We start from the raw sequence: 24209 nt of genomic DNA, 5'->3' as shown, positions 1-24209 counted from the left end.
AAGGGTCATGGGGGAAGAACTCACATTTTATCAGAGGAGCCGTCAGGTGCCTTCCCAGCCGTCCAGAGTGTCAAAGTGCAGGCATTCGGAGCTGGGATGGGCTCACCGTAGAGCAGGGCAGGAGGCCGCCTCCCCAGGCATGTTCCAGGAGCCGGGAACCACAAGCTGGATCCAAATCCCGCTGCACAGCTCAGGAAAGGCCCCCTTGGAAGCCCACAGCAGGCCTTGCCAGCTCAGAAGGGCTCTTGGCCTTGCTTTTTTTCTTACATATATATGTATATAAATATATATACATATATATATATTTTTTCATGGTATTTGTTAAGTGCTTACTAGGTGCCATACAGGTTAACTAGGTTGGACACGGTCCCTGTCACGCATGGGGCTCACCGCCCGAGTAGAATGGAACAGGTGTTTAATCCCCATTTTATGGTGGAGGATACTGGGAAATTAAATGACTCGCCCAAGGTCACACAGCAAGCAATGGCAGAACCCAGGCTGGGGCTCTTCTCGCTAAGGCCACGCTGCTTCCTTGTTCCGTTTCGGAGGGGACTGCCTCTCCCCCAGCCCCTGCCGTGGAGGACCGCTGGACCGGTCGACTCTGGTGGACGGAGTGGACCGGCTCCGACCCTCCCCTCCTCCCCACCCTTTCTGCCATTCGGGAAGAGCAGCGGGGACAGGAGGGCCCAGGGTTGGCGATTTAAGGCCCCAACAACAAAAGGCGGGTAGCTTGAGGGAAAGTCACTATCCCACCTTCCCGGTTCCCAGGTGGACCCAGGTGTCCGGGTTTCCCAGGTGGGAGGTTCGGAGGGAGGGAGACCACAGCAGAAGGTGCAGACTTGGTTGGAGGGGCTTGGGGGAAGCCGTTTCTAGGGTGGGGGGAGTGATGAAGACCCCTGTCCCCCAGTTCTGGGGATACTGGAGTGAGGCGAAATGTCCCGATGTAGTCCCAGAGGGGCGGGCGGGCAAAAGCCCATAACCACTTAGGTGCTGAAAGACCTAAAATCAATGATTCATATTTATTGAGCACTTACTGCGTGCAGAGCACCGGAATACGGACTTGAGAGCGTCCGATAGAAGGGAGCTGGTAATAATGTTGGTATCTGTTAAGCGCTTACTATGTGCAGAGCACCGTTCTAAGCGCTGGGGTAGATACAGGGTAATCAGGTTGTCCCACGTGAGGCTCACAGTTCATCCCCATTTTACAGATGAGGTCCCTGAGGCACAGAGAAATTAAGTGACTGCCCACAGTCACCCAGCTGACAAGTGGCAGAGCCGGGAGTCGAACTCATGGCCTCTGACTCCGAAGCCCAGGCTCTTTCCACTGAGCCACGCTCCCTGCCCACAACGAGCTTACAGTCTAGAGAAGCAGCGTGGCTCAGTGGAAAGAGCACGGGCTTGGGAGTCAGAGGTCATGCGTTCTAATCCCGGCTCGGCCACTCGTCTGCTGGGTGCCCTTGGGCAAGTCGCTTAACTTCTCTGTGCCTCAGTTACCTCATCTGTAAAAATGGGGATTAAAAGATGTGAGCCCCACACGGGACAATCGGATTGTCCATACCATACCATAAGTATTATTATTATTATTAGAGGGGTTGAGAGGCAAGAGAGATGGGGAGGAGCAAAGAACCCTGGCCTGGGAGTCAGAGGACCTGGGTTCTAATGTCCTCAGGCGAGTCCCTACATGTCTCTGTGCCTCAGTTTCCTCACTGTCAGTTCTCTTCTCCCTCCCCCTTTGGCTGTGAGCCCCATGTGGGACAGGGTCTGCGTCAGACCCGATCATCCTCTATCCCCCCTTGCCACCTAGGGTTTAGTCGTGGCTCAGTGGAAAGAGCCTGGGCTTGGGAGTCATAGCTCATGGGTTCGAATCCCGGCTCCGCCGCTTGTCAGCTGTGTGACCTTGGGCAAGTCACTTTACTTCTCTGGGCCTCAGTTCCCTCATCTGGAAATCGGGGATGAAGACTGTGAGCCTCACGTGGGACCTGATGACCCTGTATCTCCCCCAGCGCTTAGAACGGTGCTCTGCACATAGTAAGCGCTTAACCAATACCAACATTATTAACATTATTATTAGAGTGCTCATTTGTTTCGTCGTGTTCTGTTTTGCTGTCTGTCTCCCCCGTTTAGACTGTGAACCCTTTATTGGGCTGGGATTGTCTATCTGTGGCCCAACTGTCCATTCCAAGCGCTTAGTCCAGTGCTGTGCCCAGAGGAAGCGCTCAATAAAGACTATTGAATGAATGAATGACTATTCCAAGTGCTTAGTCCAGTGCTGGGCCCGGGGGAAGCGCTCGATAAAGACTATTGAATGAATGTATTCGAAGCGCTTAGTCCAGTGCTCTACCTAGAGGAAGCGCTCAATAAAGACTATCAAATGAATGAATGACTATTCCAAGCGCTTAGTCCAATGCTCTGCCTAGGGGAAGCGCTCAATAAAGACCACTGAATGAATGAATGAATGACTATTCCAAGCGCTTAGTCCAGTGCTCTGCCTAGAGGAAGCGCTCAATAAAGACCACTGAATAAATGACTATTCCAAGCGCTTAGTCCAGTGCTCTCGCATAGTAAGCGCTCGATAAAGACCAGTGAATGAATGAATGACTATTCCAAGCGCTTAGTCCAGTGCTCTGCCTAGAGGAAGCGCTCGATAAAGATCACTGAAGGAATGAATGATTATACCAAGCGCTTAGTCCAGCGCTCTCACATAGTAAGCGCTCAATAAAGACTACTGAATGAATGAAAGACTTCCAAACGCTGAGTCCAGTGCTCTGCCCAGGGGAAGCGCTCGATAAAGAGCACTGAGTGAATGAATGATTATTCCAAGCGCTCAGTCCAGCGCTGTGCCCAGGGGAAGGGCTCAATAAACGGAGTGAATGAATGACGATTCCAAACGCTGAGTCCAGTGCTCTCACATGGTAAGCGCTCAATAAATCCTATCGAATGAATAAATGAATATTCCAAGCGCTCAGTCCAGTGCTCTGCCTAGGGGAAGCGCTCGATAAAGAGTACTGAATGAATGAATGACTATTCCAAGCGCTTAGTCCAGTGCTCTGCCTAGGGAAAGCGCTGGATAAAGAGTACTGAATGAATGAAGGACTATGCCAAGCGCTCAGTCCAGCGCTGTGCCCAGGGGAAGCGCTCGATAAAGACTACTGAGTGAATGAATGACTATTCCGAGCGCTTAGTCCAGTGCTCTCACACAGTAAGCGCTCAATAAATCCTATCGAATGCATGAATGACTATTCCTAGCGCTTAGTCCAGTGCTGTGCCCAGAGGAAGCGCTCGATAAAGACCACTCAATGAATGACTATTCTAAGCGCTCAGTCCAGTGCTCTCACATAGTAAGCGCTCGATAAAGACTACTGAATGAATAAATGACTTCCAAACGCTTAGTCCAGTGCTCTGCCCAGGGGAAGCGCTCAATAAAGAGCACTGAGTGAATGAATGACTATGCCAAGCGCTCAGTCCAGCGCTGTGCTCAGGGGAAGTGCTCGGTAAAGACTACTGAGTGAAGGAATGACTATTCCAAGCGCTTAGTCCAGTGCTCTCACATAGTAAGCGCTCAATAAATGCTACCGAATGCATGAATGACTATTCCGAGCGCTTAGTCCAGTGTTGTGCCCAGAGGAAGAGCTCAATAAAGAGTACTGAGTGAATGAATGACTATTCCGAGCGCTTAATCCAGTGCAGTGCCCAGGGGAAGCGCTCGATCAAGACCATTGAATGAATGACTATTCCAAGCGCTTAGACCAGTGCTCTCACATAGTAAGCGCTCAATAAATCCTATCGAATGCATGAACGACTATTCCAGGCGCTTAGTCCAGTGCTCTCACATAGGAAGCGCTCAATAAAGACTACTGAATGAATAAATGACTTCCAAACGCTTAGTCCAGTGCTCTGCCCAGGGGAAGCGCTCAATAAAGAGCACTGAGTGAATGAATGACTATTCCGAGCGCTTAGTCCAGTGCTGTGCCCAGAGGAAGCGCTCGATAAAGACTACTGAGTGAAGGAATGACTATTCCAAGCGCTTAGTCCAGTGCTCTGCCCAGGGGAAGGGCTCGATAAAACGTACTGAATGAATGAATGACTATTCCGAGCGCTTAGTCCAGTGCAGTGTCCAGGGGAAGCGCTCGATCAAGACCAATGAACGACTATTCCAAGCGCTTAGTCCAGTGCTCTCACATAGTAAGCGCTCACTAAATCCTATCGAATGCATGAACGACTCTTCCAGGCGCTTAGTCCAGTGCTCTCACATAGTTAGCGCTCAATAAATCCTACCGAATGCATGAATGACTATTCCGAGCGCTTAGTCCAGTGCTGTGCCCAGGGGAAGCGCTCGATCAAGACCACTGAATGAATGACTATTTCAAGCGCTTAGTCCAGTGCTCTCACATAGTAAGCGCTCAGTAAATCCTATTGAATGAATGAGTGAATGACTATTCCAAGCGCTTAGTCCAGTGCTGTGCCCAGAGGAAGCTCTCGATAAAGACCATCGAATGAATGACTATTCCAAGCGCTTAGTCCAGTGCTCTCACACAGTAAGCGCTCAATAAATCCTATGGAATGCATGAACGACTATTCCGAGCGCTCAGTCCAGGGCTCTCACACAGTAAGCGCTCAGTAAATCCTATCGAATGCATGAATGACTATTCCGAGCGCTTAGTCCAGTGCTGCGCCCCGAGGAAGCTCTCGATAAAGACCACTGAGGGAATGAATGACCATTCCGAGCGCTCAGTCCAGGGCTCTCACACAGTAAGCGCTCAGTAAATCCTATCGAATGCATGAATGACTATTCCGAGCGCTTAGTCCAGTGCTGCGCCCCGAGGAAGCGCTGGATCGAGACGACTGAGCGAATGCCTGTTCCGAGCGCTTAGCCCAGGGCCGTCGCCCAGTAAGCGCTCGATAGAGACTACGGAATGAGCGCACGTCCCAAGGGCTTCCCAGTGGCCAGGACGGAAGGGGGCGGGGGCGACAGCCCAGGCCGGGAGGGCCGGGGGCCGCCGGGCCCCCAAGGCGCTCAGTACGCCGCGCCGGCCGGTCGTGAGCGCTCGGCCGGGGCGGGGAGGGAGGGGCCTGAGGCGGGTGGGGGCCGGGGAGGCAGGAGCGGGGCCGGTGCAGATGGTGCGGGGCCGGGCGGGGTGGCGGAGGGGCCGCCGCCCTGAGGTAGGGCCCGGGCCCGGGCCAGCGGAGCGGGGGTGTCGCCGTCCGGCCGGAGGCATGTCCTAGGGCCGGGGGCAGCGGGCCCAGCGGCGACGCACCATGTTCGGGAGCTGCCCGGCCGAGCGGGGCCCCCCCATGTACCCGGGGTCGCTGCGGGCCGGGGGCGGGCCGGGGCCCCTGGCCGGCCAGTCCTTCGGGCCCGGCCCCCCGTACGCCGACTACATGGGCTACCCGGCCGGCCCCGGCCTCGACGGCCCCGGCCAGCAGCAGCAGCAGCAGCAGCAGCAGCAGCAGCAGCAGCAGCCGCCGCCGCCGCCGCCGCCGCCCCCCGCGGGCTGGGGGCCGCCCTACGGGCCCCCCCGGGAGGACTGGGGCGTCTACGGGGCCGGGCCCTCCGCCGCCCCCGCCCCGGGGCCCTACGGCTCCCCCGACTACGGCGCCCCGGCCGCCCCCGGGCCCGGGGGGCCGCCGCCCGGGGCCGCCGCCGGAGCCCACCCGCTGCCCCCCGCCGCCCAGAGGCAGGTCGCCTACGAGTGGATGCGCAGGACCGTCCAGTCGGCCGCCGCGGGTAAGCCGGCCCCGGGGGCCGCCGCCGCCGCCGCTCTCCCCCTCCACACCCGCATTTCACCGCTCGTCCTGACGAGGAGGGCGTCTGAGGAGCGCTTAGTCTGTGCCCGGCACCGCTCTAAGCGCCGGGGTAGATACGGGGTCATCAGGTCGCCCCACGTGAGGCTCACACTCTTAATCCCCCTTTTACACAGGAGGGAACTGAGGCACCGAGAAGTGAAGTGACTTGCCCAAAGTCGCACAGCTGACAGGTGGCGGGGCCGGGATTAGAACCCGTGACCTCTGACTCCTAAACCCGTGCTCTTTCCACTGAGCGACGTTTGTTAAAGCGCTTACTCTGGGCCCAGCGCTGCTCTAAGCGCCGGGGAGGATGCGAGGATTCATTCAGCAGTGTTTATTGAGCGCCTACTATGTGCAGAGCACTGGACTAAGCGGATGCTGGGGGGCCACCGGGAGGGCGACCGCTCTCCCCCTCCACACCCGGATTTCACCGTTCGTCGTGATGAGGAGGACGTTTGTTAAGCGCTTACTCTGGGCCCAGCGCCGCTCTAAGCGTTGGGGAGGATGCCACGATTAATTCAGTAGTATTTATTGAGCGCTTACTATGTGCAGGGCACTGGACTAAGCGGATATTGGGGGGCGACCGGGGGGCGACCGCTCTCCCCCTCCACACCCGGATTTCACGATTGATGATCATGAAGACGTTTGTTAAGCGCTTAGTCAGTGCCCAGGGCTGTTCTAAGCGCTGGGGAGGATGCAAAGATTCATTGAGTAGTATTTATTGAGCGCTTACTATGTGCACAGCACTGGATTCATTCAGTAGTATTTATTGAGCGTTTACTATGTGCAGAGCACTGGATTCATTCAGTGGTATTTATTGAGCGCTTACTATGTGCAGAGCACTGGACTAAGCTCTTGGAATGGACAATTCGGCAACAGATGGAGACCATCCCGGCCCAGTGACGGGCTCCTCTTCCCTCGCTTGAAGCTTTCATTCATTCAGTAGTATTTATTGAGCGCTTACTATGTACAGAGCACTGTACGAAGCGCTTGGAATGGACGATTCCGATAGAGACGATCCCGGCGCAGTGACGGGCTCACACTACACTCACAGACACAAACGTGACAGTTCCTTAGGGTTTTCGGGGGAAGGGGTGGCTTGGAGATGGAGAAGAGCTGAATTTTACTAGGGCAGACTGTCGAAGGGGGTGGACAAGGGGGAAACCCTAGCCAATCCCTCACCCGACCCGGATCCAGAGGGACTTGGGGAGCCTCCCTCCTCAAAAAGAGCCTGTGACACTCCCACAGACCTCCCTTCACTCGTCCCTCGCAGCCCCTCCCCAAAGGCAAGTCCCAGAAGGAGCCCCCTCCCCGACCCCCTTTTTTGAATTTCCTCATTCTCCCCAAAGAACTGCTCAGCCTCCACTGAATAATAATAACGTTGGTATTTGTTAAGCGCTTACTATGTGCAGAGCACTGTTCTAAGCGCTGGGGGAGATACAGGGTCATCAGGCTGTCCCACGTGAGGCTCACAGTTAATCCCCATTTTCCAAATGAGAGAACTGAGGCCCAGAGAAGTCGAGTGACTCGCCCACAGTCACCCAGCTGGCAAGGGGCAGAGCCGGGATTCGAACCCATGATCTCTGACTCCCAAGCCCGGACTCTTTCCGCTGAGCCACGCTGCTTCTGCAAGTCCCATCCAACTGGCTCCACGTCCAGGGAGATCTCTTTGGGGTGAAGGCATCTCTGCTTGAGGCCCTGGGCTTTCAGGGCGCTCTGGGTTGGGGGCTTCTTCATTCAGCTTGGGGCTCGCCGTCATGAGGAGGCAGGAGAAAGGCTTTCTAGGAAAGAAGTGACCTGTGCTCTTTTTTCTCACAAAATCGTCCACTTTCTCTTCGACTCCGGACCCGTCTTATAACAAATATTAGAGGCCCGTTTTGAAGAGCCCCTTGATGGGCGTCCAGCCCTGCCCCTCTCTCAGCACAGTGCAACCCGGGCTGTGTGCCTGGGTCTTTCATTTATAATAATGTTGGGATTTGTTAAGCGCTTACTATGTGCAGAGCACTATTCTAAGCCCTGGGCTAGATACAGGGTAATCAGGGTGTCCCACGTGAGGCTCACAGTTAATCCCCGTTTTACAGATGAATAATAATGTTGGTATTTGTTAAGTGCTTACTATGTGCAGAGCACTGTTCTAAGCGCTGGGCTAGATACAGGGTAATCAGGGTGTCCCACGTGAAGCTCACGGTTAATCCCCATTTTACAGATGTGAGGTAACTGAGGCACAGAGAAGTTAAGTGACTTGCCCACAGTCACACAGCTGACGAGTGGCAGGCCATCGATCATGTTCACTGAGCACGTACTAAGTGCGGAACACTGTGCCAAGGGCCTGGGAGAGTATAATATAACGAATATATTCCCTGCCCACAACAAGCTTCCAATCTAGAGGCACTTGTGTTTACTCTCACCTCTAATAATAATAATAATGCTGGTATTTGTTAGGCGCTATGTGCCGAGCGCTGTTTTAAGCGCTGGGGGTAGATACAGGGTAATCAGGTAATCCCCATTTTACAGATGAGGTAACTGAGGCCCAGAGAAGTGACTTGCCCACAGTCACACAGCTGACAAGTGGCGGAGCCGGGATTCGAACCCATGACCTCCGACTCCCAACCCCGGGCTCTTTCCACTGAGCCAGGCTGCTTCTCTACCAACCGCCCCTCTCCGAGTGGGTTAACTGGAAGCCCGAGCAGGAAGCAAAATTGCTGTGCATTTTTTCCCACGTTTTGGGTGATCATCCGAAGAACCAGGGGGCTGGGCTAGAGGCTCAGATTTAATAAAACCAACCAGTGGATTCCAAGTCAAAGGAATCTACCTGTTTCCGAACCATCCCCGTCGTCACCCTCCCAACATTAGAAGTAACAATCGTGCTATCTGTTAAACGCTTACTCCGCGCCAAGCGCTAGGTAGAATCAAGGCAGAACAGACGTTGTCTCTGTCCCACAGTAGGCTCACAGTCTGAGAAGGAGAGAAAACAGAAATCGACTGGCAGGTGAAGATACTGGAGCACAGTGAAGTGACTCGTCCAAGGTCACACAGCAGGCAAGGGGCTGAACGGGGATTGGAGTCTCGGTCTCCCGATCCCTTCTCCTAGATCCCGGTTATTTCTAAATATTCCTAAGGATTGTAGGTTCCAAGGCCTTGGGGAGAAAGCAACAGGTGGTCTTGGTATTTCAGAACTTCCTGTTATTCGTGGTGGAGAATCCCGTTCGGCCGGAAACCCGTCCCGTAAAAGGGGAACCGCAGCAAAGAAAAAGAATTTAGAAAGGGAATAGAGTTATATCCCCAGGGGAGCGTTGTGATCCCAAGCAGAGAAGTCCCTGGCCAGGATCACTCTGCTCGAAATTGTTGGGAGAACTACAGAGAGCCCTTTTCAAACCGAGGTAGACCCTGCCGCGGTTTCCCTTTCGGGCGACCTGTTGCCATCGGGTCTCTATCCCGGGGTCTTGCCCTCCTAGCTGGCTCAGTTACACGTATGTGGGGAGAGGTGAGGAATTCGCACCCGGATTTGCCCAAAGTACCGAAATCGGGTTCAAGTGCAGGGGAATTTAAGATCGCAGAGCGGGTGTTGCTTCTCTCTGGCCTTGGCGGGTTCCCCTCCTTAGTTGGCGGGATGTAATCTGGGGGTTCAGATGACTGGGCCTCGGCCCGATCTGTTGAAAGCAAGAGTGGTCCGGGACCAAAAGAGTAGCTGTTCGTCTTTATGGAAGGTTTTTGAATGGGAGACTTCTCAAATGCCTCAAAGTTTCGTCAACAAAGGTCAGTTAAAGAGGAGAGAAATGGGCAGGTTAGACAGTCGGCATTATATCCGCGTTAAAAACAATTTCCAGGATTTGTTTTAATAATTGGGGGCGGTGGAGGGAGAAGCAACGTGGCCAAGTGGAGTCAGGACCTGGGTTCTAATCCCGGATCTGTCACTTGCCTGCTGCGTGACCTCAGGTGAAACACTTAACTTCTCTGGGCCTCAGTTTCCTCTTTTGTAAAATGGAGAGTCAATACCTGTTCTCCCTCCCACTTCATTCAGTTGTGCAGATTGAGCGCTTACTACGTGCAAAGCACTGTACTGCTTGTGCTCCGAGTCCTCTATGGGGCAAGGGACTGGGCCAGGCCAGAGTATTTTGTATCTACCCCCTTGTTTAGTAATAGTTTAAAAGAGACATTTATTTTCTCAGCCCCACAGCACTTATGTCCTTACCTGTAATTTATATTAATGTCTCTCTCTAGACCCTTCGAGGGGAGGGAACGGGTCTACCCACTCTGTTGCACTCCTCCGAGTGCTTAGTACAGTGCTCTGCTCACAGTAAGCGCTTAGGTGCGATTGATTGATCGGATCCGACCGGCACCCCGTCGGGCGAATCTTACAATCTAGCAGCAGTCCTCTTTGAGGTTTTCACCGTTTCTGAACTAGCTCCTACTCCAGCTGTTCAGAGCTTCCCGCATAGCTCCGCTTGCCATTTGGGAGGGAATCCCCCAACCTTTCTTTTGGGATTTGACCTCTTCCTTCAATCGTTTCTTCCCCGAAATAACTAGGCTAAAAGGGTGTTTGGAAAACCCAGAAGGTGTGAGAGGGGAGCGCGACTCAGGATTAGATCGCTTCCAGTCAATCGCTGGCACTACTTATTGAGAGTTTACAGTGTGCAGAGCCCTGGACTAAGCGCTTGGGCCAATGCACTCGACTTGCTAGACGGATTCCCTCCCCACAACCGTCCGTTTTCTCTCCCGGGTCTCTCCGTTCGGTCAGAGGCTGTGCTGGTGTGAATCCTGGGCGAAAGGAGAGGGTAAATAAAGTCACCGCCGCCGTCCAGTTTGGCTTGTCTTTTCTCCGGCCCCTCCAGGCCCAGCCGTAAATTAGGTTCAACGCGAAAATTGTGGAAACTGTCCTCAGCCGAGCCTTTAAAATGGCATGGGGAGGAAGAAAGCCGGCACCGGGGCCCGGTTCTCATGCTAATCCATTTCTCTTTGTACACGAGTTGTGAGGTCTATTTTTTTTCCCCGAGCTCCATTGTCTGGGGGTTTGAGGTCTATCTGTCATATTGAGGCAACAGACCCTTTTAACACTTCTTTCCGCTTTGATATGCAGCCTGGTCTCTTCCTCGTCCCTCCTTTCTTCGGGGGTTATATTGCCGGAAAGGGTGATGATTTTCACAGCAAATAAAGAGGCCTTCTCCTCGCTTTATTGTCTTCAGAAGGAGGATGGGGGGGAGTTTTATTGTCGGGAAGGGGGGAGTACGGCCGGCCTCTCCCCCTAGGACTTCTGGAAAGCGGGTTATATTGACGGGATAGTGGAAGGTAGGACCCCCCCCACCCCCACCCCAGGGTTCAATTTTAACTCTGTTGTCGTTCAGTTCCCGTGTAAGGGCGTCCCTCGGGGTGGGGAAAGGGTGGGAGGGGGCGAAGAAGGTGATTCTGCCCAGCTGCAACTAGTTTTTGCAAAAGCAGGAATATTTCAAACGCAGAAAAAAGAAACCCAGCCAGAAAGTCATTTTGCACGATTGCAAAATGCCCCATTTCTTGGAAATCCCTCCCCCCCCCCCCCCCCACCGGTATCCGTATCGAGGTTCATATTTTTCCACTTGATGATAATAATTGGGGTAGTTAAGTGTCAACTATGTGCCAGGCCCTGTACTAAGCGCTGGGCTGGATAGGACACACCTCTTCCTCCCCCGCCCCACCTCTGCCCCTTCTCACGGAAAGTGCATCTTCCCTTCCTAATTTTCAACAACAAAAGCCAATGTAAGAAATGACATTTTCAAAACGGGAGCCAACTATCCCTTCATCTGCAGTTCCACTCGCTGTTTTCCTGTCCCTTTCTTTCCTGGAGATGAAACAGCTTCTGACATTTGTTTAGGGCTTGTAAATTCCGAACCAATTGGCCTGTGTTTCTGAATGTAAAAAGGCTTCATGATAAGATCGCTTTGCGGCCGGCTCTTCTGTGGGGCGTGTGCTCCCATCTTAACACCTCAATGAAGCTTAGGGAACCACTTTAAAGGAGTCTTTGTCCTGCAGTTTGTCCCCAGAAAGTCACATCAAAAACAGCCTGGGAAGATCAGAAGGATTTTACCAACAAAAAGTTAGAGGGGGTGGGGGGGGGGGGGGAGGGAAGGGGAGGAGAAGGAGGGGGGCCGGAGGAAAGAGAGAAAGGGAAAATTTCCTATCCAACTCTGAAAAGCACTATAGAAAGGATATCTTCTTGGAAACTCTGCGTTCAGAGCCTCTGAGGACAAACCAATTACTAAGTGTGAATCACCCTTTAAACACCTGGAACCTCTGGGCTTTTTTTTTTCTCCCCCTACTTAATCCCACATTCCCCTTTTCCCCGGAATTCAAAATCTTCCCGACTCCCCCAACGTCAGGAAACGAGTCGATGTAGTAAAATGTTTTCCTACAAATAACACATCAACGGAGATCGTAGAGTAAGATCAACTACAGGCAATACAGGCCTGCAGTACACAGCTTTTTAAGGAAGTCTTTATAATCGATTTGCCTTCCCTGGAATAAAATCGACTGCACTAAATAAATACCTGTAAAACATACCTACGTACTCCTCTTTTTTAAAATTGGTGACACATATCAAATGCCTTCTGTAAAACGGAAACAAACCATCCAGACTTCAGAATTCACACCTTGGGAGAAATTACCCATTTTAATAATCCCATTGTCCCACTCCTGAACTTCCTCTGCTCTCCACCACCTTGAGATTGAGGATGATATTGGCTTTCATTTTCTCCTCTAAATAATTGTATTTATCAATACGCTGTGCCAAGCCCTTGAGGAGATGCAGGGTGATCGCAACAGACCCAGTCCTTGCCCAACCCCGGCCTCACAGCCCAAGAGGGAGGAAGAACAGTTACTTCATCCCCATTTGAAAGATGAAGAAACTGAGGCCCAGAGAAGTACGTGACAGAGCTGGGACTAGAACTCGCGTCCCGTGACTCCCATTCCGAGGTTCTTTCCAATAGGCCACACTGCCTCCCCCAGCAGTTAAACGGTCTGGCAGTTAGGTTGCGGGCAGGTTCCACCCATGAAGTGGCTGCAGGTTAATTCATTCAATCGTATTTACTGAGTGCTTACTATGTGCAAAGCGCTGTACCGGGAGATGAAAACCTCTGGAAGTGTTTAAGGGATGTTTTTTCCTTAAAGTCCTTTGGAATCCAGAAAAGGTCCTTGGAAGAGGGAGAAGCAGCATGGCCTAGTGGATAGAACTTGAGCCTGAGAGTCAGAGGTCCTGGGTTCTAATCCCAGCTCTGCCACTTGTCTGCTGCGTGACCTCGGGCAAGTCGCTTCACTGCTCTCTGCCTCAGTTTCCTCATCTGCAAAATGGAATCTATGGCTGTGATCCCCAGGTGGGGCATGGACTGCGTCCAACCCGATCACCTAGTATCTACCCTGGTGCTGAGTACGGTGTCTGGCTCATAGTAAGCGCTTAACAAGCGGTGTGGCTCAGTGGAAAGAGCCCGGGCTTGGGAGTCCGAGGTCTTGGGTTCGAATCCATGTCAGCTGGGTGACGGTGGTCAAGTCGCTTCCCTTCTCTGGGACTCAGTTCCCTCATCTGTCAAATGGGGATGAAGACCGGGAGCCCCACATGGGGCAACCTGATGACCCTGTCTCTCCCCCAGCGCTTAGAACACTGCTCTGCACATAGTAAGCGCTTAACAAATACCAACATTATTATTAACAGACACCATCAAAAGTGTGCTGAGCAATAAGCCATGTCGTGAGGCAAGGACAAGAGTTTGTTTAATTTGGGGGGAGGGGCCCCAAGAGGAAGCTGCCATTTCGAGAACCAATCTCTGGGAAGTGTGATGGGGCTGATCAGATGACTCTTCCTCCCAACAGGGAAGACCAGGACGAGGGAAAAATATCGGGTGGTGTACACCGATCATCAGAGGCTGGAGCTGGAGAAGGAATTCCGGTGCAACAGATACATCACAATCCGGAGGAAGTCCGAGCTGGCTGCCAACCTGGGGCTTTCAGAGAGACAGGTAATCCCAGAGGAATCTTCCAGGCATCCTTGGGATCCATTCTGGGAGTCTGGGGAGTGGTCCTGCCCAGGAGTTTGCCGAGGGAGGGTGGGGGCGAGCTGATCCCAAACCATAAATAACTCCGAGTCTCCACTAAGCCACCTGCAGATCGGCCTTGGGGTGGGGAGGCGGGGAGGAGGAGGAAGGGGGTGCGGGTCTGTGTTGGGGGCAGAGGGGGTGAAGAAGTCAGTGATGTCAAGGGGGTTGAGAAACTCCCAAGAAGGAGTGTGGGGTAGAACAATTCTTTTCATCTTCATTGTCTGCTCACCAGGGGCTGGGCTAGGAGTTATTCAATAAGGTCGGGTCGCAGCCCCTTGGAGCTTGAAGGGCTTGCCGGAGTCACCGCGTCCAACCCCCTGTCTCCAGGCTGGTGCGCGTCTAAAGTGCGGCCCGGTCTGCCACCGTTTCCGGCCCCCAGCGGCCTGGGGCTGAGCCGTGCGTGCGAAGTGAGAGCAGTGCACCTGCCTGGTGGCGTCGAGAAGCGGCGTTGATCAGTGGATAGGGCCCGGGCCTAGGAGGCCGAGGTCTCGGGTTCGCATCCCGGCTCTGCCACCTGTCAGCTGTGTGACTTGGGGCGAATCACTTAACTTTTTGGGGCCTCAGCGACCTCATGTGGAAAATGGGGATGAAGATTGGGAGCCTCCCGTGGGACGACCTCATTACCCCCATCTCCCCCAGCGCTTAGAACAGTGCTCGGCACCTGGTAAGCGCTTAACACATACCGATTATTATTATTTGGACTCCTAGAATTGTAGCCCCGGATGTCCAAAGGACCACCACCGAGTTCCAGGGGTGGACTCTGGCCCCATGTGTGGGACTGCCGGGATGACTCTCCTGTGGTCCCCATATGATGATGATAATTGTGGTATTTTTTTAAGTGCTTACTATGTGCCAAGCACTATTCTAAGCACTGGGGTACATACAAGTTAACCAGATTGGGCACAGTCCCTGTGCCACATGGGGCTCACACTCTTGAGCAGCATGGCTCAGTGGAAAGAGCCTGGGCTTGGGAGTCAGAGGTCGTGGGTTCTAATTCCGGCTCTGGCACTTGTCTGCTGTGTGACCTTGGGCAAGTCACTTAACTTCTCTGTGCCTCAGTTACATCATCTGTAAAAATGGGGCTTAAAAAAATGTGAGCCCCATGTGGGGACAATCTGATTACCCTGCATCTACTCCAGGGCTTAGAACAGTGCTCTGCACATAGTAAGCGCTTAACAAATGCCATAATTATTTTACAGAGAGAAAACTGAGGCCCAGAGAAGTGAAGTGACTTGCCCGAGGCCACATGGCAGACAAGTGGCAGAGCCGGGATTAGAACCCAGATCCTTTTGAATCCCCGGACTGTGATCTACCCCCTAGCTCACGCTGCTTCGGGCCGGAGGCTAAACCAGCCCAACCCTCCAGGCAGGGGGAGGCTCCAGGTTGGGGTGGATAATATTATTCTTATATTATTGTATTGATATTATTGGATATCAATAATAATAACTGTGGTATTAAAGTGCTCACTGTGTGCTAGACACTTTTTTCAGTTGAGGAAATGGGGGCACAGAGAAGTTAAGTGACTAAGTGCTGGGGTGGATACAAGCATAAGGGGTTGGACACAAGTCCCTGACCCACGTGGGGCTCAGTCTTCATTGCCCATTTTACAGACGAGGGAACTGAGGCCCAGAGAAGTGACTTGCCCAAGGTCACACAGCAAACAAGTGGCGGAGCCGAGACAAGAACCCAGGTCCCTCTGACTCCCAGGCCGGTGCTCTAACCCCTAGGCCACGCTGCTTCTCTATCTGAACCGGAACCAGACTGGGACTCGGGGCTGTGGCCTGGTGGGAGTTCCAAAGTATATTCTTTTTAATGGTTATTATTATTATTGCTCCTAATAATACTCATGAAGTGGTTACTAAGTGCCAAGCACTGTACTAAAAACAAGATAATCAGGTTGGACACAGTCCCCGACCCATAAGGGACTAAGGGGGAGGGAGAACAGATGTTTAAAGGTGAGGAAACTGAGGCGAAGAGATGTCAAGTGGCTTGCCCCAGGTCACACAGCAGGCACGTGAGAGAGCTGGGATTAGAACCCGCGTCTGCTGAGCCTCAGTTCCATGCTCTTTCCAGTAGACCACACTGCTTTTCCCTCGTAACTAAGGACAGACAGGCATTGGTCAAGAGAATAATAATAATATTGGTATTTGTTAAGCGCTTACTATGTGCAGAGCACCGTTCTAAGCCTGGGGTAAAATGGAGAAATAGAGCGACCTAATGGAAAGACGGCACCGGCTTGGGAGCTGGAGGATGTGGGTTCTAGTCCTGACTCGGCCGCTTGCCTGTTGTGTGACTTGGGGCAAGTCACTTAACTTCTCTGTGCCCTCGTTTCCTCGGCTGAAAAAATGGGGCTTCAATACCTGCTCTCCCTCATATTTAGACTGGGAACCTATTGTGGGATTATCTGGATATCTGGACTGGTTCAGTTTTTTTTTTAGTGGTATTTAAGTGCTTACTATGTGTCTGATAATAATAATAATAATGTTGGCATTTGTTAAGCGCTTACTATGTGCAGAGCACCGTTCTAAGCACTGGGGGAGATGCAGGGTCATCAGGTTGTCCCACGTGAGGCTCACGGTCTTCATCCCCATTTTCCAGATGAGGTCACTGAGGCCCAGAGAAGTGAAGTGACTTGCCCACAGTCACCCAGCTGACAAGAGGCGGAGCGGGAACTCGAACCCACGTCCTCTGGCTCCCAGGCCCGGCTCTTTCCACTGACCCATATCGCTTCTCTGATCTACCCCAGCACTTAGAACAGTGCTTGACCCATAGTAAGAGCTTAACAAGTACCATTTTTTCCATTTTTCACTGGGTATGAAAATGCCGATTCTAATAATAATAACGTTGGCATTTGTTAAGCGCTTATTATGTGCAGAGCACTGTTCTAAGCTGCTGGGGTAGATACAGGGTAATCAGGTTGTCCCGCGTGAGGCTCACAGTCTTTATCCCAATTTTACAGATGAGGGAACTGAGGCCCAGAGAAGTGAAGCAAATTGCCCACAGTCAGCTGACAAGTGGCAGAGCCGGGATTCGAACCCATGACCTCTGACTCCCAAGCCCGGACTCTTTCCACTGAGCCACGCTGCTTCTCGTTTTGCTGTGTTCCCTGAATTGATGTCCCTTCGGGGCATCTAGAACAACCAAGACCTCCGTCACCAGCCTTTTGCTCAAGACTGCTCTGCACTTCAGAAAAGTGCTCTCTTCGGGCAGAAAAGGGGCAAGTGGGCAGAAGTAGCGTGGCTCAGTGGAAAGATCCCGGGCTTGGGAGGCAGAGGTCATGGGTTCGAATCCCAGCCCCACCACTTGTCCGCTGGGTGACTGTGGGCAAGTCACTTAACTTCTCTGGGCCTCAGTGACCTCATCTGGAAAATGGGGATTAACTCTGAGCCTCACGTGGGACAACCCGACAGTGCTCTGCCCAAAGTAAGCGCTTAACAAATGCCAACATTATTATTTTTAAGACAGTGTCTTTGTAGAAAAGGGGTGGGGACAGGGGAGACAGCTAAGAAACTTAGTTCAGGTCTCCGTTTTTTATGTTATTTTATAATAATAATAATAATGTTGGTATTTGTTAAGCGCTGACTAGGTGCAGAGCACCGTTCTAAGCGCCGTGGGACATTCAGGGTCACGGGGTTGTCCCACGCGAGGCTCGCAGTCTTCATCCCCATTTTCCAGATGAGGGAACGGAGGCCCAGAGAAGTGAAGTGATTTGCCCACAGTCACATGGCTGACAAGTGGCCGAGCAGGGATTCGAACCCATGACCTCTGCCTCCCAAGCCCAGGCTCTTTCCACTGAGCCGCGCTGCCTCTCAAGTTATTTGTTAAACTTACCATGTTCCAGACATTATACTAAGCTCTAGAGTAAATATGAGCTAATCAGGTCAGATGCAGCCCACACCCATGTGGGGCTGATGGTCTTAATCCCCATTTTGCAGGTGAGATAACTGAGCCACAGAGAAGTGAAGTGACTTGCCCAAGGTCACACACCAGCTACGCGGTAGAAAGGGGATTAGAACCCAGCTCCTCCGACTCCCAGGCCCGGGCTGTTTCCATTACCTGTCCGTCCGTCTCCCCCCATGAGACCGTGAGCCCGTCGATGGGCAGGGATGGTCTCTATCTGTTGCCGAATTGTCCATTCCAAGCGCTTAGTCCAGTGCTCTGCACATAGTAAGCGCTCTATAAATACTCTTGAATGAATTAGGCCACGCTGCCTCCTTCCAGGTCCAGAGAAATCAGGGAAAATTAGCCGGGGAGCCGATAGGAAATTTCATCTGCTCGGCCCCTGGGACGCTCTGACTGGCAGGTGCAGGGAAAGAAGAGGCCCTCTGAGGTCCACGAAGGCTTCCCCTGTTTGAACCCTCCCTCTGAAATGCCGTTTTGTGCTCTGGTTCCAGCAGAAAGGATTGTAAAAATAAGAATCAGTGGTTTTTGTTAAGTGCTTCCTATGTGCCAAGCATTATTCTAAGCACTGGAGTAGATACAGGGTAATCGGGTTGGACACAGTCCCTGTCCAACTTGGGGTTCACTCTCTTAATCCCCATTTTACAGATGAGCCAACTGAGGACCAGAGAAGTTTAGGTAATTTGCCCAAGGTCACCCAGCAGGCAAGTAATAATAATTCTGGTACGCGTTAGGCGCTTACTGTGTGCAAAGCACAGAACTAAGCACTGGATACGAGCAAATTCGGTTAGACACAGTCCCTGGCCCACGTGGGGCTCACAGTCTCCCATTTTCCAGATGAGGTAACTGAGGCCCAGAGGAGTGAAGTGGCTTGCCCCAGGTCACACAGCGAAAAGTGGCGGAGTCGGGATTAGAGCTCGTGACTTTCTGACTCTCCGCAGAGAATCATCAGGGGAGCAGCACGGCTCAGTGGAAAGAGCCCGGATTTGGGAGTCAGAGGTCATGGGTTCGAATGCCGGCTCGGCCACTTGTCCGCCGTGTGACTGTGGGCAAGCCCCTTCACTTCTCTGGGCCTCCGTTCCCTCATCTGGAAAATGGGGATGAAGACTGCGAGCCTCGCGTGGGACAACCCGATGACCCTGGATGTCCCCCGGCGCTTAGAACGGTGCCCTGCACCTAGTCAGTGCTTAACAAATACCGACATCATTATTATTATTATTTCCACTATGCCATGCGGAGCCAGGATTTAGGAGTTAGAGATTCTCCAGTCTTCTGAATCGATTTCTGAGAGAGGTTCACGGGATCACCAAGTTGGAAAGCTGGAAGGAAAGACTGGAGGTCATTGAATTCATTCATTCATTCACTCATTCAATAGTATTTATTGAGCGCTTACTATGTGCAGAGCACTGTACTAAGTGCTTGGAATGGACAAATTGGTAACAGATAGAGACAGTCCCTGCCCTTTGATGGGCTTATAGTCTATTCGGGGGAGACAGACAGACAAAAACAATAGCAATAACAATAAATAGAATCAGGACAGACAGACAGAAACAATAGCAATAAATAGAATCAAGATTATTATGGTATTTGTTAAGCGCTTACTATGTGCAGAGCACTGTTCTAAGCGCTGGAGTAGATACAGGGTAATCAGATTGTCCCTCGTGGGGCTCACATTTTTTTAATTCCCATTTTTACAGATGAGGTAACTGAGGTGCAAAGAATAATGATAATAATGTTGGTATTTGTTAAGCGCTTACTAGGCGCAGAGCACTGTTCTACGCGCTAGGGTAGACACAGGGCGATCAAGTTGTCCCACGTGAGGGTCTCAGTTAATCCCCATTTTCCAGATGAGGTAACTGAGGCCCAGAGAAGTGAAGTGACTTGCCCACAGTCACCCAGCTGCCAAGTGGCAGAGCCGGGATTAGGACCCACGACTTCTGACTCCCGAGCCCGGGCTCTTTCCACTGAGCCACGCTGTTTATCCATCCCCTGCCTCCAGCTCCCCTCTCCAAGGTTGCAGATCATGTGATCATGATCTGTGCCGAGTGATCGTGCTGTGCTGAACAGTTGCTATTGTTCTTGTCTGTCCATCTCCCCCATTAGACTATAAACCCGTCAGAGGGCAGGGACCGTCTCTATCTGTTACCGATTTGTACATTCCAAGCGCTTAGTACAGTGCTCTGCACATAGTAAGCGCTCAATAAATACCATTGAATGAACGAACAGCAGGATTGTCTCTCACCCCGGGGGGGGCCCCCCACCCACCCGGGCCGGCAGCTGTCGCCCCCGTGGGATGTGAGCGGCAGGAGGGTGGGCACCAGCCTGGGCCCGGGCCACTGAGTCACGGTTGCCCCTGGCAACCCGGCCCCACGTTGGGAGTCCCGACCTCCGCCAGTCAGGAGGACGGGGTGATTCTATTTATTGCTATTGTTCTTGTCTGTCCGTCTCCCCCGATTAGACCGTGAGCCCGTCAAAGGGCAGGGACTGTCTCTATCTGTTACCGATTTGTCTATTCCAAGTGCTTAGTCCAGTGCACTGCACATAGTAAGCGCTCAATAAATACTATTGAATGAATGAATGGAGGGAAGGACCAGACGATTTAAGGGTCAAAAGGCCTTCCTATAAACCATCCCCACACACCTGGTGGGTGCTCCTCCCCCATCAGGAACACATACCTGCTTTTTTGAATGGTATTTGTTAATAATAATAACAATGTTGGTATTTGTTAAGCGCTTACTAGGTGCAGAGCACTGTTCTAAGCGCTGGGGGAGATTAGAGAAGCAGATACAAGATACAAGGTAAGCGAGTTGGACACATGGGGCTCCCAGTTCAGTTCGGGAGATTTGAAGCAGCGCGGCTCAGTGGAAAGAGCCCGGGCTTGGGAGTCAGAGGTCATGGGTTTGAATCCCGGCTCTGCCACCTGTCAGCTGTGTGACTGTGGGCGAGTCACTTCACTTCTCTGTGCCTCAGTTCCCTCATCTGTAAAATGGGGATGAACACTGTGAGCCTCACGTGGGACCACCTGATGACCCTGTATCTCCCCCAGCGCTTAGAACAGTGCTCTGCACGTAGTAAGCGCTTAACAAATACCAACATTATTATTATTATTATTTTGCTGGTTAGGTAACTGAAGTACAGAGAAGTTAATTAACTTGCCCACAGTCACACAGTGGTAGATGACAGGTATCTATCTGTAATTTTATTTAGTCGTATTGATGTCTGTCCCCCGCTTCTAGACTGTGAGTTCACCGTGAGCAGGGATTGTCACTTTTTATCACTGTATTGTACAGTGCTCAGCACGCTGTGAGCACTTAATAAATACGATTGAATGAATAAATATTTATTGAGCACTTGCTGTGGCAGGAACCCTTCACTAAGCACTCGAAAGAGTCGATAGACACATTCCCTGTTCACGAGGAACTTACAGTCTAGGGGGGCTGTAGAGATAAAGCAGTTGCTCAGTGGAAAGAGCCCGGGCTGGGGAGTCGGAGGTCATGGGTTCGAATCCCGGCTCTGCCACTTGGCAGCTGGGTGACTGTGGGCGAGTCACTGCACTTCTCTGGGCCTCAGTGACCTCATCTGGAAAACGGGGATGAAGACTGTGAGCCTCACGTGGGACGACCTGATGACCCTGTATCTACCCCTGCGCTTAAAACAGCGCTCTGTACATAGCGCTTAACAAATACCAACATTATTATTATTACAGGGTCATCAGGTTGTCCCACCTGACGGTCTTTATCCCCATTTTCCAGATGAGGTCACCGAGGCACAGAGAAGCGAAGTGACTTGCCCACAGTCACACAGCTGACAAGGGACGGAGCCGGGATTCAGACCCGTGACCTCCAACTCCCAAGCCCGGGCTCTTTCCACTGAGCCCCGCTGCTTCCCGTTAAGCATTTACTGTGTGGCCCGGCGCTGTGCTGAGCAACGGGGTAGATACCAGCTAATCAGTTTGGACCCAGTTCGTGTCCCCAAGTCACTTAACTTCTCTGTGCTTCAGTTACCTGGGCCTCAGTTACCTCATCTGTGAAATGGGAGGTTAAGACTGTGAGCCCTATGTGGGACGGGGATTGTGTCCAACCCACTTACCTTGTATCTACCCAAGTGCTCAGTACATACCTGGCACACAGTAAGTACTCAATAAATACCGCTATTATTGTTATTATTACTACTAATAATAATCACCCCAGTTCTACAGGTGAGGTTAAGTGGGGCGCAGAGAAGTGAAGTCATTTGCCCAAGGTCACGGAGCGGCTAAAGGGCAGATCCGGGATTAGAACCCAAACCCTCTGACTCTCGGGCCTGTGTTTTCTACAGTAAGTCCCGCCGCTCGAAATGGTATCTCCCTCATGGTCCGTTTCATACGTTCGTTAGCTCATAATCCCGGAAAGTTCTTCCTCGAGTCTAACTATGTTCCTTCTTGCTGCCATTTCGATCCCAGTTCCCCTCGTACGGCCACTTCATCCCACAGCCCCCCCCCCTTCCAAATCTTCCCCCTCCCCTTCCCATCCGCACTCTCCGCCACCCCCAACTCATCGCCCCCTCCCCGTCCTTTCCCGTTTCAGGTGAAAATCTGGTTTCAGAACCGCCGCGCTAAGGAGCGGAAGATGATCAAGAAGAAGATTTCGCAGTTCGACGGCAGCGGGGGCTCGGCCCAAAGTGACTCCGGCTCGGTCAGCCCGGCCGAACTGCCGAGCTCTCTCTTCCCACCGCCCCACGCCATCCGGGAGTTACAGCCCATCGAGGTCCACCAGGTGATCGTCTCGGAGTAGCGGAGCGGTCAGTCGGAGGGCCGGCGCCAGTCGGCGGCGGGACGGACCTCGCCCTGGGCCACTCGGACAGGCCTTTGGAAGAAGATCCCCCGGGGCATCCCCTTGGCTACCTACCTCCCCTCCGGGACTCCCGGCCCACCGGCCGGTAGCTCCGGATCCCGGCGAAGAGCCCGTCCCGCCGGCGACCGGCGGCTGCCCGGGAGCCGGACGGGACCGAGGACTGTCGCGATGCTTCGTGTAGGGTTTTCGAGGGGGTCTGAGCGAATTCTGTCGCCGCTCCCGAACCGAGGGTCCCCCCGGGCTGGGGACACCGTGAGCGTCGTCCAGCTGATGAAATAAAATCTACTTTTGCCCCCACCCCGAACTGTTCTGGAGCGGGCCCGGTCTTCTGAAGGCGGCGGAGTCCCCATCCCGCGGCATCATTCGTCAACCCGGCCTCAGCGGGAAGGGCTCGACAAGGCTCTCCTCTTCCACCCCGCGCGGGAGGACCGAGACGCCATCAGAAAATGAGCGCCCCTTCATGTTTTGGTGGCGAGGGGCGTAACCGGCCGGCCTGTCTTGCTTCTTATCTTCTCTAGGTCATCTTCATTCCCGAGAGGTTGGCTCCGCGGTGCTTTTGCGTGTTTTATCTCACTGACACAACTTGGGGAGGCAGGTGTTATTACCCTCATTGTACAAGTGGAGAAACCGAGGCCCAAGGAGGGTAAGCCGCTTGCCCGAGGTCACACAGCGAGCGTGAAGACACACTGAAAAGAATAAAGAGAAAGTTAGAGATGTTGTTTTGTTTCTTCGTAACACGACAGTACCTCTCTCATTTATCTAATGGAAAGGTGTTGGGGAAAGGAAATTTTTTTTCGTCTTCACCTGGTCCGGGCCAGAAAACTCCGGGTTGGATCTCGGATTTGGGGGCGGGGAGGGATTGCTTGCGGGCTGCCCAGAGTACATCAGCTCTCCTGTCCGTAATAATAATGATAATGATTGTGGTACTTTTTAAGCACTTCCTATATATATGCCAAGCCCCCTTTCTGAGCCCTGGGGTCAGTATAATAAAATCAGATCAGATACAGTCCCTGTCCCACGTGGGGCTCTGTCAAAACAGGAAGGAGAATGGGTCTTTAACCCCTATTTTACGGATGAGGAACTTGAAGCCCAATGAAGTGATATGATCTGCTCAAGGACCAACGGCAAGAAAAATGGCAGAGCAGGGATTAGAACCCAGTTCCCCTGACTTGGAAGCCTGTGCTCTTCCCTTCTCTCTTTGGGCTTTTCTGCCCGGAGTCCTGGAGCCACCCTGAGACCCGGGGAGGAGCGGGGTGGGGTTTGGGGTGAAGAATCTCCCGTCCTCTTTGGCAGTCGGGTGTGCTGATGTCTGGTTTCCAGGTGAAGACGTCAAAGGATGGGCCGGCCCAGTTTAGACACCAAATTATTCAGCTCTTAGCATTATTAGGCCTCCCCGTGGGAATTCCTTCAGAGTACTAATTGAGCTCCAACTGAGCTCGGGACAGTGTACTGGACACATACTGTGTCTAAAGTCCTGAACTGAGCACCTACTGGGTGCAGAGGGTTGAACTAGATGATTGGGGAAGTGTAATAAAAGTAAAAAGGATCCCTGTCCTCAAAGAACTTACACTCTAAGTGGGGAGGAAGATGAAAAGCAGATAGAAAAAGTTGGAAGAGGAAGAAAAAAATATAGATT

General features: G+C 52.5%; 1 protein-coding gene across 1 annotated transcript; it reads left to right on the top strand.

Annotated features, from left to right (window-relative positions):
• Positions 1-5206: 5206 nt before the first annotated feature.
• Positions 5207-23287, top strand: LOC114812841 (homeobox protein CDX-4). The gene is made up of 4 exons (XM_029067214.2): positions 5207-5416; positions 5498-5725; positions 13618-13763; positions 22307-23287. The coding sequence occupies exons 1-4, from the start codon at positions 5257-5259 to the stop codon at positions 22511-22513; spliced, it is 741 nt and encodes a 246-aa protein (XP_028923047.1). The 5' UTR covers positions 5207-5256; the 3' UTR covers positions 22514-23287.
• Positions 23288-24209: the final 922 nt, after the last annotated feature.

This window comes from Ornithorhynchus anatinus, chromosome 6 (genome assembly GCF_004115215.2).
Source record: "Ornithorhynchus anatinus isolate Pmale09 chromosome 6, mOrnAna1.pri.v4, whole genome shotgun sequence".
NCBI lineage: Eukaryota > Metazoa > Chordata > Mammalia > Monotremata > Ornithorhynchidae > Ornithorhynchus > Ornithorhynchus anatinus.
Note: the sequence above shows the minus strand (reverse complement) of the source record. Positions and strands in the feature narration are given on the sequence as shown.